Raw genomic sequence first — 14135 nt, forward strand, 5'->3', positions numbered from 1 at the left:
AATTTATATATATTATATATTTATTTTCATAAAATTTTCATAAAAAAATATATTAGAAATGTAGTACATCACAAAGTATCTTCAAATTTTATAATGCATATTAATGATTTTCATAAAAGATATATTGGAAATGCATATTCATTACAGAATATCTTGAAATTTGTAATAAAATAATCATAAAAACAATAGAATTTATATTGATTATATTAATACCATTCATTTTGCTTTTCATTTTATCTATTTATTTTCTCTAATTATAAATATATCATTATTAATTATTTTAACAATCCATAATTATATCAAATTCATTGATCTATGATCATAATTATTTGTACATAAAAATATATATAAATTAAAATATAATTGGCGAATTATATATTTTGTTTATATGAATTTAATTTGTTTTCATTTACAAATAATATTTTATTTTGCATAAATAAAATATTAATATAATAATTAAATATAAAATTTAAATGAGACATAAAATAATACATAAAATTTAATAATATAATAATATCATGTAAAAATTTTCCTTAAATATTAACAATTGGTATCGTTGATAAAGTTAAATACGTGATAGATTAATACGCGAAAACAAAAATCGATCGTTGAACAATATAATTATGGATTAAATAGAAGATTATTATATACCTTAAAAATAATAATTTCAGAAAAAATTGTTACATTGTATTATCTATATTATGATAGTTTCATAATGATACTTGTATCTTTTTGAATAAATTTTTGCATAAAAATATTAAACTATTTAAATTTTCATAATATCATAAACTATGTCAAAGTTAAATTAAAAAAATATTAATAGAATTATAAAATAGAATTATATTTGAATAATTTAATATATAAATATGTATTTTTTAACGTATTAAATATATATGATATTTTAAATAAATAAAATAATATTTCTAAAAAGAAGAACTAAGAAGAATAAGATAAAAGCCATACATTGGATGCAAAATACAAATTTTAATTTTAACTTTGTTTTAGCTTATTACGAATAATTAAATTTACTTACATAACTTGATTAATATTTAAAGATTAATAAATTTTATGCAATTTGGTTTTTTCCTTTTGAAATGATCAATTGTCAAAAGTATAGCATAATCGAATAGTGCATAATAAAAAAAAAACTTTTTCTTTCTTCTTTTGTATAGAAAGTTGAAATTTTCTTCGTTATTATTTTTCTTTCCACTTAACTAAAATCAATAAAAAAAAATTTATTTAGAAATTTGTTTAAAAATATATTATATGATATATTTTTAAAAAAACTATTAATATTTACAACTTACAAAGTTGAAAAGTATTTATATCTTGTTAATAAATTGTTTTATGATAGATTTATCTAATAACAGTTGAACATAGATAACAAAAAATATATTAAATTATAATGCAATAGTAAGATTTAAAATGATGTATCATAAATATAATTATTTATATATTTTTCAAAATTTAACAATTTTTTAATGATAGAAAAATACTATTAGAACGAAAATGATATAACGGAATTAATTAAAAATTATTGTAATTATTCATATTTATTACAAATTATATTTTAAATATTAACAATTAATAATTTTTTATTTTTTGCAATTTTATTTTAGAATGATCAACAGCTGTGACATCATCATTCATGAAGTTCATAATAAAAAAAGTCTGATGGATAACGAAACTTCGTTGTATGATATATCTTTAAATGAAGAGTACATTCTTGACAGGATTGATATAAGAGTAATTTTTATTACGCTTTATACCATTGTCTTCATTTTCTGCTTTCTCGGTAAGTGATTGTCTTGATGTAGATCACTTGAATTATTATTTAAGTCTCAAAATATTGTGATTGGTGCAATGATGAAATTGATCTGTATGTACTGTGTTCATTGTATTTTTTCTCAACTTTTGACAAAATGAAAAAACGCAAATATCGTTGTAAATCAATAAAAACTGTTCTTTAATCGAAATATCAATTCATTTCTATAATAAATATTCGTGTTCGTGAAACAACGATGCTAAAGTAGAATTATATTTATAAAAATTTATTCCAACTCTGAAACAGATATAATTGTCTTTTTTTAAATTTATTAAAAATTTATTTTTATATGTTATAATTAATAAAGAGAAAAAAAGCAACATTTATATTCAGTAAAAATGTCATATCCGATTATTAGAAAAACGAATAAATTGACTGAATAATCGAAATTTGGAAAAAAAAAATGATCAAACCTTTTTAATGCGGTTATTATAAATTATTGTGTGACAATTGGAAAAATGTTATCTATACAAAATAAGAAAATAATATATTATGATTTTATAATATAAAATTGTTTTTCCTATAAAATGTCTCAAAAGTCAAAAATTAAAAATGCCGATATTTGAAAATCTTAATATTTTCGGACATCTCAATGTTTTCAAATATCGATCCAATCCAATTTGACTCGATTTCTTTTCGATATATCAATTGTCTTAATCTAAACCTAAATGTACAAGAATCAAATTCTTATACATTTCTGATATTTGTTTGAATATTTCCATTCTATCAATTGTCTTATAATTCTTTCTATGTCTACGAAAAAGATTATGAATAATTAAAATTCTAATTAATTAAAATTATGAATAATAGCGATTTGCTTAATCTTTATTATACTTTTGTTTATTCACTCAATGATAATGAAACTCTTTATGTTAAACTCTGTTCTCTATTTTACAAATGTTACGATCGCATTTTTCATAATATATTGTTCAAAAATATTAAAAAAATATACGATTACATAAGTGATCATATGAAATATATTCAGAAATATATTTCTTTGAAATATGATTATAAATAATTTGATGATGATCTTCATAGTAATGTTCTTCTCTTGATAACTATACAGTATCATTAATTTTTTTTTTTAGTTAATTTGGCAATACCTGATTTCTGCGATATTTTTTGCATATATCAAACTTTAACAAATTATTTGATGAATACTTAACAATTCATGTTCACGTTTTTTCTTATACAACGAGTATATTCTAATAATAGTTTGCATCGAATGATACTTAGTTATTGTTTATTTTATTAAATGCAAATTCGTATAAATTAGACTAGAAGTCGATTATAGATCGTAGTAGAAATTGTTTGGATCATAGCCACAATTTATGCTTGCCCAAAATTCTTCTATGTTGAAATTACAAAAAATTATTTAATCACGAGTGAAATGCATAACTAATAACAAGAAGCATAACAAAACACTATTAGATATGGTAAATCTCATTTTTTTTTACTTACTTCCACTTTTCTTGATGTCTTACTTTTATACAGAATTATTATAGCAATAGAAATAGCACCTTGGAAATTCAGGCTCAACAGCTAAAAGCAAAGGAAGTTGTGTTCATAAATTAATCAGGAACATACTTCACACCAGACATGGTGTGATAAGCTATGCATCATACTATAATTACTATATATATGAGGTTATCCGGAAAATAATTATTTAATATTAAATAAAATATAATAACATGTATGGGAATAATTCTCTTAATTCTTAGTTTAAAATATCCTTCAAAACTTAAATTTAACTCACTGTTTCTTCCATTTGTCAAAACAATTTGCAAAATTTCTTTTTAAAATTATCATCAATATGATTTGATATTTTGTTCCCAATTTAAAATTTTTTCATTCAATAGCGATTTCAATTTAGAAAAAGCTATAAGTTGTAGAAAGTTAAATCTGAGTTATAAGAAAACAAACTCAAATTACACAATGTTTCTTTAAAATTTAAATCTTACTTTACTTATTCGATTATTATCAATGACATGACATCATGTAATATATTTAAATTCATTCAACAACATTTCACTGATGAATTGTACAGAACAATGATTATGCACACATAGTAAAATTAAATTCAAATTGTTGTTATATTAAGATTATGCGATCTATTTTTAAGATATTCAAAAGAATAGATGTATTTCGGATAGATCTCATATATCTCGTTTAATCTCGTTAAAACAGTAAACAAATCAAATCATGTGACAAATACTGCGATTTCAATTCAATCGCAATTATTCAATTTCTTTCGAACTGAAATAATTTCAGTATTGTTTGCCAAACTAGTCAATATCAGAATTGATTTATATAATATATCATTGCGTAAAATAATTCGGTTACTAACGCCAGTTTTTTCTACATTGATTGCTTATTTCTATGAAAATAAATTTTATTTATAAATTCTTATCTTGAAAACAATTTATCTCTGTTATTATATTGTTTATGTTTATATTGATAACAAATAACTACTTGTAGGAATTTATGTGCAGAAAATTAACTTTATATATCTTTCTTATATCTCAATATTATGAGTGCAACTCTAATTTCCCTAGATTTTGTCACGTGATTTTGTTTATATTCAGTGACTCGACTCCTGAAGTATTTACATAATAAATTTATTTTATTTTATTGAAAGTATGTAAACTTAAAATACTTAAAATATAAAAAGATTGAATAATAATCAAATTAAAAAATTAAATTTTAGAATATTACTCTTGTAAATCGTTATGGTAATAATGTTCACCATATATAATTTGCCGCAACAAGTATGAATTGTCTAACATCATTGGAGTTCGAATTATGATCGCACGTTGGATCTGATCATTCTTCTAACCTTATCCACTTTGATTTCGTATATAAATTTTTGTTTAAATCTTTTATTTATATATGCTTTTTTTACGTAACTTTTGAAGAAAAATAAAAGAATTTCTTTAACACGTCACAAAAATGACAAAGTGAACATCTTTTTGTTTATAATTTATTATATTTAATTTTATTTCAGTTTCGAGAGTAAACGAGAATTTAGTTACAATATATGATAATATATATGATACAAAACAAAATATTTGTGAAGAAATCAATTTATTGGTTGCAAAACTCTTTTATATGCTTCATTGACAAATTTTTTATGATTAATTTATATTCTTTTAAAATAAGACGAAGATTTTTCTTTATGAAATTGTTGCCTTATTTTTCTCTTGGTATGTAAAATGAAATTATTCTTATTCAAACACATATTCTCACCTATTTTCTTTTATATTTTAATTTTCTTTGTTTATATTGTGTCATATTTCTTTTTTTTCTTTCTTTATATATGATAATGCGAATAATATTGCTATGATCCGAAATCTATATAAACAAAGAGAAAAATATATACTAAAAATAGATTACAGTCATTTTCATATTATTTTCCCAATATATTTTCCCAATTATATCAAAAAATTAGAGATTATTCTCGCAAAATAGATTTAAAAAAAAATCTTAAAATAAAGAAATAGAAGATGAATCAATAGAATAGAATTGCAGTTGTTGAGTTTTCCAATTACATGGAATTCGCATTAAGCTAACATATCGTCCACATTTGGCACTGACACAAGTGGTTTTAGCAGACAAAAAGATTTCTATCAGATCATATATATCGAACGATAATAGAAAAGGAAGAAAATGAAATTTATTTTATTCGAATACGAGATTTATAATAGAATTTTAATGACGTGACATTCATCAATTATTACGATACTTGAAAGGGAATGAAAGTAAAGGTAAAAATCGATATATTTTATTAAAGAATATGCGATGTTTTGTATCATTCCATTTTAAATGCCGAGAAAATTAATTTTCCATATATCTTGTTACAAGATGCAATTTAGGTCAAAAACGTAATAATATTATTGAAACATTAGAATGAAACTTTCTTATGAAAATAACGAGAATGATATAATCATATGATATGGAAATATTATCTGTTATATATATATTCTGTCGATTGTTTGCGTTGATACGTATAATAATAAAGTGTTTTGATATTGATTTTTTCATTTCAATCATATTTTCTTATTATTAAAGAATTTATAAATTTGAAAAAATAAAAAATTAGCTAAAATTTAAAGATTGTAACAGAGTTAAAGTAAATCAATAATATTATATTATTAATTCATGATACATGAAACATTGTAGAACTTTTTTTTTCGTTTCTTTTCAAGTTTGACAAATATTTCAATTTGATGCTTTGTTATATTTTAAATTAATTTTGCCTTCAGTTAGTACATCAAAATTATATAATTAATTGATTAAAATTATTATATCTACATCAAAATAGTTTAATAAAGTAATTTTAAAGAATAATATTTAACTTAAAAATTAAATTATATATTATATTCAATAAGAATTATTACAATAAAAATTTTATATAAAACAAATGCTCAATGTTAGATAATTTTAGTAAAATTATAAAAAAATGCAAGGCTTTTTAGTTTATTTTTTTTATTTATAAAGCTAAACTTAAATTTCTTTTCTAAGTCCATAGATTATCTAAATAATGCAATTAGATATTGCATAGATATTCAATATTTGAAATACAATATAATTTCTTTGTCATTTATTTATTGTCTACCTCTTCGTTCACTTCAATCTATCATCGTTTTTCCACTCTTTCCTCTTTTCCCTCTTTCTGTCAAATCATGTGAGCATTATCTGCATTTTTTTCTTTCCTTTTAAGTTATCAGTTGGGGTCCCGAGTTCGCAGCTAAGTAACCGGTTAACTCCGGTCTATCGACTTCTCCCTAAGCATTTTATCAAACAATGGCTGATCATTTCTCAATAAGACATTTGCATCTCGATCGATAATCATAAGATCATAGCTGTTAAAAAACAAATGAAATTAATTTTAATAATAAGTTACTACTTTAATATCAAGAATTATTAATTAAAAAAAAATCTATATTTATATATAATTATATGTATATATAATTTATTATATATAGATGCTGAATAAGCGGAAAAGAAAAATTTTCAATTAGAATAACATTTCTCATTAAAAAGAATATAACTATTCAAATTATATGCTTATATTTGTCGTTATTTGCAAACATCTTTGAAACATTTTCGAATGTAAGATAATAGAAACCGTAAACAAATAAGCAAAGAAATATAAAAATAAATAATTAAAAAAGAAATTGGAAAAATGAAAAACGATGGGAAAACATTGATTGATATGTTCAAAGTTCGAGTAAATTGGACGCCGCGTGGATGTATCAGACCCGCAGTGTTTCACGTTTTATCTCACAAAACGAAAAAAGAAAAAAAATAAAATAAATAAATGAGTGCCGAGAACTCGTGATAACGATGTAATAATTATTATTATTGCTAAATCAGACCCCCAGCAGAAATTGCATCACGTAACATTAAATGACCCCAGAATGGAAAATATATTTTGCTGTCTGCAATAGATGTATATCGAGTATGTGTAATGCGAACTAAATATTTTTTTTCAATTTTTCAGAAATAATTAATGGAAATGAAAAAGAATTCATAAAACACAATATGAACATAAACGAATTTAAAAACAATAAACGATAATTTTTTTTTAACCTGAAAATCATTATCTTAGACTGTGATAATCATTGTAATAAATATAATCGCTTTCTTATTAAACAAAAGTACTTACTTTGAAATTCGTATTCAATTGAAATCACAAAAATTAAATCTATTAAAAAATAATTTAGCAATCGATTTTATAAAGAATATTTGATCTCTATTATCAAATAAAAAACTTATAAAATATTATGTAGCAAAAAATTTATCATATTAATCGAATAATCTTTCCAAATCGTCCAAATAGTCGTTTTTTTATTTAAAACAATAGTAATTTCAACGAAAATAACGAAATGTATAATGAGTGACGGTAGATGCGCGCTTCACTGATCGAGTGGGGACACCACTATAAGAAGATATATCACCAATGAACAGACAGTTTACGGTTGGATTGCCGAACGCAACGGTAGAAATTTACGCTCGTTTTCAACGTATCGTCAGAGATATATATTCAACTGCATTGAAAAACATTTCTTCAAGGTATGTGTCAATCAATCGACATTTCTCCATCGATCATACATCAAATAAACGAATGACATTCTATTGTTTTGATCGCGTTGCAAATGCATTATAATTTTTCATGCTGCATATTCTACGCGTTCACTTACATAATAACTATTTACATATCGTAAGAATCAAATTCGTCACTGTTTTTAGTATATAAATCATATTCAAACGTTATAGAAAAGGAATTTAATTTACAAATAATTTGAACATAAGAACAAATCGTGTAAAATAAAAACAACCGGTTCGTTGTTATTTATGTAAATAGAATTATGGAAAATACAAATAAAAGATATATGTTAGTAGCGGAAATCAAGATATTTAAATTCTGTTTATTCAAGGATAGTATGTCAACCACACTTAGAAGTGTTCTCATAAGCGATCCCGTAGACGCATGTTGCGGTGAACTACTTGTTCGTCATGGTATTCCAGTTACCACCAAATATAAATTATCAAAGGAAAAACTGATAAAAGAGTTACAGGTATGCATAAATTTGACATTAATTTAAATTTTTTTTCTGTTTTTCTCTTTCTTCTTTGCAAATATTTCAATTTCATATTAGCAGATATTTTTGAAGAATCGCGATGAAATTAAAAATTGTTATAATTACTTCATATTTTTTTGTTTTGATTGAAAAAACTAACGTTTACGTTATTTCAATATAACATGTATAACAGTTCAACTTTCTCGTTCTTCCTTCCTCCACTTTTCATTCTTTAATCTCACTAAATTACCACTTACATTCTAGTCGATTCAACCGGCTAGAACCAGTTTAGTTGGCGAATGTGAATACCGGTTCATTGGGTCGTTGTACTTAACTTCACCCAAGTTCCCCTTCTATCATGTATATACATCTACGAATGCACAGTTATGTGCAATCTTCATAATAACTTATTCATAAAGAAAAATCGAAACAATTTAAAAAAAAACAATGCAAAGCCTAACTGCATTTATATAATATATATACATACATGTGTTCAAAACAGAATCACGAAGGATTGATTGTCCGATCAGAAACAAAAGTAACTGCCGATGTATTCGCTTGTTGTCCAAATCTTCGCGTTGTTGGTCGAGCTGGTACTGGTGTTGATAACATCGATCTTGAAGCTGCCACGCGAAAAGGAGTCATTGTGTTGAAGTATACTTATTTTTTTTTTATCTTTTTAATTTTATTTAACTTTAAAAGAAAACACTAACCGATTTGAATTTTTTCAGTACTCCCGGTGGAAACAGCATCAGCGCTTGTGAATTAACATGCGCTCTAATCTCTAATTTGGCGCGTAATGTTACTCAAGCAGTTCAATCATTGAAAGACGGAAGATGGGACAGAAAATTGTACTCCGGTTTCGAGTTATCCGGGAAAACTCTTGCTGTACTTGGAATGGGTCGTATTGGACGCGAAGTGACACGAAGGATGCAAGCATATGGAATGCGAGTGATCGCCTTCGATCCCCTACTCACATCTGAAGACGCAAATCATCTCAATATCGAAAAATTTTCTTTGGATGAGATATGGCCAATAGCTGATTATATTACTGTACATACACCACTTATTCCTCAAACGAAAAGTACCATCTTTTAATTATATCTAATATTTATGAAGTAACTGCTTCTCAATTTTTAATAAATCGTTTATTATTAATAATTAATTACTAATTGTTTTAGATTTGGTCAACGCTACAACATTGTCGAAATGTAAAAAGGGAGTACGTATCATAAATGTGGCTCGTGGTGGCATCGTAGATGAAGAGGCATTGTTAAATGCGTTAAAATCGGGCCACTGTGCTGGCGCTGCTTTGGATGTTTTTATAGAAGAACCGCCAAAAAACTCTGTTACTCTGGAATTGATTGCACATCCTAAAGTTATCTCTACTCCTCATCTAGGTAAGATAAGATAAATAAAATAAAATTTATTTTCGAAAAACTAATAATTTTTTTTATATGGTATAGGAGCAAGTACTGAAGAAGCTCAGCAACGAGTTGCCGAAGAAATAGCCCAACAATTTTTGGTGTTAGCCGGTAAATCGACGGAATATGTAATTACTGGAATCGTAAATGCTCCAATGTTGAGTGCTGCTATGTCAGATGAAAACGCATCATGGATTGAATTATCGAAAAAATTAGGCAATTTGATCAGTCGTATTTTAAAAGGAAAATTGAATGTAACCATACATAATCAAATTATTGGCAATAAAGAAATGGAAAAAAAAACATTCATTCATACAGCTGTTCTTGTTGGAATCTTATCAGGGCAAACGAAAAATGGTTTAAATTTGATCAATGCACCAACATTAGCACAAGAAATAGGTATTGATATCAAAAAAAGCTACAAGGAGTCAACGAATATCGAAGCAATTGTTATTCAAGCTGAGGGTCATTGGATCAAAGGTAAGAATGAAATAAAGATTATTGCATTGTTGATTTATTTCTTATTTTTATGCAGGAACCGTTCGTAACAACAAACCGATATTACTCTCACTAGATGACGCATTATTTTCTGATGGAATAACTTTAGGAGATTACATCTCTTTATATCAAACAAGTAATATACAAGATTTAGCGCAAATTGTAAACGTTTTTTCCTTGAAAAACATCAATATTTGCAACTTGAATACCAATGGAAGTTGGATGATTATTCAAACTGATCGAGAAGTTTCTATACCTGTCAATGGTATTGAATTCTTTTGAAATTAATGCTTTTTTATTTATAACGTTTAATAAATATGTGACATTAAATCGCATATTTATATTTATTCCATTTTTTTTATATGAAAAAGAAAAAACACAGTATTTTAAAATCTAAAATAGGTCACTTCCACTTGTTAAATCCGATATATCTCTATTATTGATACACAAATAGCGCATCGTTTAATTTTGTTGAAACTAAAAACGCAGTAAATTGTGTTTTTATTTAAAACATCATGATCGCACATATTTAAACATTTTTATAAATCTTTCATACGTACACGTGTATTATAAAATAAAAATATACAAAAATATATATGTGTGCGAGCACACGTGTATGTATATAAGATATATGTAGTTTATATATAAGTATTTATATTTTTATATTATTAATAATCGTTAATAAAATATTACATATATCATAAAATTATTAATATTATATATATGTAACATAATTAAATATTCAGCTATTTTCACACAGTATCAAACACTATGAACGCACAATGCGTTATACGCATATACACATTTGCATTTATGTTTATGAAAAATGTACACATCTTAAAGAATATATTCATTGATAATTTTACAATAAAAAATTATTTTAGCGTTTATTCGCTAATTGAAACCACAAGAGCACTTTTTATGATCTATCAAATTTACATTGTATTTTTAAACTGTAATTATATAAATTTATATTCTTTCATAACTGTCTAAGCGACAACAATTAAAAGTAAATACAACTCCATCCTGTGAAAATAAAATAAAATTTTTTAATTTTATAATGTATTATAATTATATTAATATAAAAAAATAATGGAATATAATATAAATTCAATCAAAATATAATATGAATTCAACTTACTTTAACAAGTGAAGGAAGGTTCCGCCAAAATTCATGATTAGGTACCATTTCCCAACCAGTTGCTCCTCTTAAAAACTTTAAAATTATTGTTCCTCCAATAAAATATATTCCAGTTAATATAAAAAAATAGATAAGCAATATAGAACCAGTAGAAAGACTTTTAATTTGCGTCGTTTTACAAGCATAAGAAGACGTCAATATTAGATGCTGAAGCAAGAAAATATAAGCAAGCATATTTAACATACAATAAAAAATATATTATTTTTTTTAGAATTAGAAAATGTAAAACATACGTATTCATTCTTATCAACATTGACAGAATCCACATATAAATGAGTACCACATAAATTATTACAGCAAGCTAGGGCTATTGTTGTTATACTATTATTTTCATTATGAAGAATGAAAACGGGTGGTTTCGCATTATCTATTTCGACAATTATTCTTGTTTCTTCTGCTTTACCTAGGCTAAAAGTATGATTGTCGTGTATAGCACATAACTAGAATGTAAACAAAGTATATTAAATAATATTGACAATAAAACTTATTAAACAAATTTATGCTATTAATGAATTTGAATTTTACTTACAGAAACGCCTTTATAACAATCGGTCGATTTATTGCCTAATGGTATATTCGTACAAGGATGATAATAAAAAGTGAAATTAGTCAAATCATCGGTGGCTGTTAGGCTAACAAATATTTATTTTCGATTAGAAACTAATGCGTAAAACGTAAAGAGGTTAGAATTTTTTATCTACTGACCTTGAGTTACTCAGAGGTGACAAGTTATAACCTTGTCCATTAGAAAACATACACGAACAAGCCGTTAATTGTCTACATTCCGAAGATACTTGTTTGCAAAAAAGTATTAAAAGAGATCCAACGAGTAATATCTCATTTTTCCCGACCATATTTAATAATCCTTGATACATAATTATAGTACTTATACCACTTTACTTATTACCATACATAAAGTATCATTGGTATATGTTTTATATTAAAATATAAAACATTCAAACAAAACAAAAACTTTTATTTACTAACCTTAAAACTATCCAATAATAATCTAAATGGTACAAAAATCAGATTCATTTCTACAAACAGGTTAAAAGTTATTTTCGTTAGAACTACATTATGCTATTGCATTATATTATTTAAAATAATTGTAGATCTACTAAAGATATATATGTAGAGACAAAAAAGTGATAAGTATGAAATCTATTTATAAATATAAATATTATCAATACTACTTTGCTAATCAATCCGAAACTTAAACTGTAAGCATTAATTTGACATTTTTATTTAAATGTTTTTTATTTATAATTAATATATAAATTATTAATAAATTAAGTTATTATATTAAGCAATTGAAGTTATTATATAATAATGTGTAAGTTTTTTTTTTAAATTATACAATGAAATAAAAAATGAAATTAAATGATAACATACAATAAAACAATAATATAAAATACAATAGCAAACGTTAAATATCAATATTTTGTAAATAACTTCTAAATCTTGAATTATAAAACTAATTTGTGAATTTTTTAATTTTTTTTTATATTTTTTTCATAAAACTAAATAATATTAAATCTTTATTATCTTATATTCAATAACAATAATTAATATTTTAACTACATGTTTTATAAGAGCAATCGCTTTACAACATTATAAATAATGAATATATATATATAATATATAGATTTGACAAATGAAAATTCGTTATTTTTCTTTAAAATGTTTCAAAATTCCTTCTTGTTTCTTTTATTACTAGGTTAGATACTGTCATCAGCACTACTATCAAAATACCTATATACCTATATTATATATAAGTAAACTACGTGAGTAGTAATTCTGAAAATGTAATAAATTTTACATTAAAAATTAAAACATATTGTAGTTTTTAAAAAGAAATAATGAAAATATATTCAATTGACATTCAATATTTTGTCTCTGGTCATAATTATATATGAACAAATATTAATAGTAAAAAAAAGACAAAGATAGAAAATACAAATTAAAGAATCAACGCCATCTCTGGAATGTCGTAGGTTAAACACACAAAGATAGAAAATAAATATTAGAAAAAGATAGAAATAGAATAAGAAGTAACCATTAATGCCATCTCTTAAGAACTAGAAAAAGAATTATTTCCAAAAAAATCTCTTAAGAGATGACGCTAATGGTTATTTCTATCCTATTCTTATCTTTACTCTTCTTTCATTATTTGCTCTTCTTGTTCATATTTAATTTCATATATAGCATTTTGATAGCGCTGATCTTAAATTTTTGCTCTATCCCTTTTATTTTTTTTCTTATCTGTATTTCATTTATGGCATTCTAAAGATGGCGCTAATTCCTTAATTTCTCCGTATTTATGTTCTAATATTTGTTTTTTTTTATTAATATTTACTTTGCAAAGATTTATGTCTAAAAGATGATTTTAATTTCTTCTTTGCTTATTTCCTCTTTAATTTTTTTTAATATATTAAAAGTTAGATAGATTAAAAATTTTATAAATTTTAAATTCTTTATATTTTGTTATTTGTGTTACATAAATATTAATATTTATAATTTTTTGTAATAGTAATAAATAAATAATATAAATAAATAAATAAATTTCATAAGTTGATATTATTTTTATATTATAATAAAAAATA

At 23.9% G+C, this 14135-nt stretch overlaps 2 protein-coding genes, 1 long non-coding RNA gene and 1 pseudogene across 12 annotated transcripts; 2 read left to right on the top strand and 2 right to left on the bottom strand.

The window, feature by feature from the left end:
* Positions 1 to 1620: 1620 nt before the first annotated feature.
* Positions 1621 to 3330, top strand: LOC147658509 (trissin receptor-like; annotated as a pseudogene).
* Positions 3331 to 6293: 2963 nt separating this feature from the next.
* LOC147658510 (uncharacterized) lies at positions 6294 to 7770 on the bottom strand. The gene is made up of 2 exons (XR_015295136.1): positions 7494 to 7770; positions 6294 to 6687 (listed from the first exon to the last, which is right to left on the bottom strand). It is a non-coding gene; the product is annotated as an uncharacterized LOC147658510 (long non-coding RNA).
* Positions 7726 to 11456, top strand: LOC100863846 (D-3-phosphoglycerate dehydrogenase). Of its 2 annotated transcripts, none has more exons than XM_003692569.4 (7): positions 7726 to 7900; positions 8266 to 8406; positions 8912 to 9063; positions 9141 to 9493; positions 9591 to 9809; positions 9876 to 10313; positions 10369 to 11456. In XM_003692569.4, the coding sequence occupies exons 2-7, from the start codon at positions 8272 to 8274 to the stop codon at positions 10611 to 10613; spliced, it is 1542 nt and encodes a 513-aa protein (XP_003692617.1). In that variant the 5' UTR covers positions 7726 to 7900; positions 8266 to 8271; the 3' UTR covers positions 10614 to 11456. The 2 variants fall into 2 exon arrangements, with proteins under 2 accessions (XP_003692617.1, XP_012340411.2); XM_012484957.3 differs by having other exon boundaries at positions 7792 to 7900; positions 8271 to 8406.
* LOC100863962 (uncharacterized) lies at positions 10332 to 13557 on the bottom strand. 9 transcript variants are annotated; one of them, XM_086917383.1, is made up of 7 exons: positions 13490 to 13557; positions 12520 to 12569; positions 12238 to 12397; positions 12062 to 12164; positions 11766 to 11972; positions 11473 to 11679; positions 10332 to 11357 (listed from the first exon to the last, which is right to left on the bottom strand). In XM_086917383.1, exons 3-7 carry the CDS (start codon positions 12384 to 12386, stop codon positions 11301 to 11303), a joined length of 723 nt encoding a protein of 240 aa, XP_086773509.1. In that variant the 5' UTR covers positions 12387 to 12397; positions 12520 to 12569; positions 13490 to 13557; the 3' UTR covers positions 10332 to 11300. The 9 variants fall into 9 exon arrangements, with proteins under 9 accessions (XP_086773509.1, XP_086773508.1, XP_086773510.1 ...); XM_086917382.1 differs by lacking the exon at positions 13490 to 13557 and adding an exon at positions 13114 to 13314; XM_086917384.1 differs by lacking the exon at positions 13490 to 13557 and adding an exon at positions 13140 to 13277.
* Between the last annotated feature and the right edge of the window lie 578 nt (positions 13558 to 14135).

The sequence above is a fragment of the Apis florea genome, unplaced genomic scaffold (assembly GCF_048593485.1).
Source record: "Apis florea isolate Af1SG1 unplaced genomic scaffold, ASM4859348v1 contig_2201_pilon, whole genome shotgun sequence".
In the NCBI taxonomy this organism is placed as follows: Eukaryota; Metazoa; Arthropoda; class Insecta; order Hymenoptera; family Apidae; genus Apis; species Apis florea.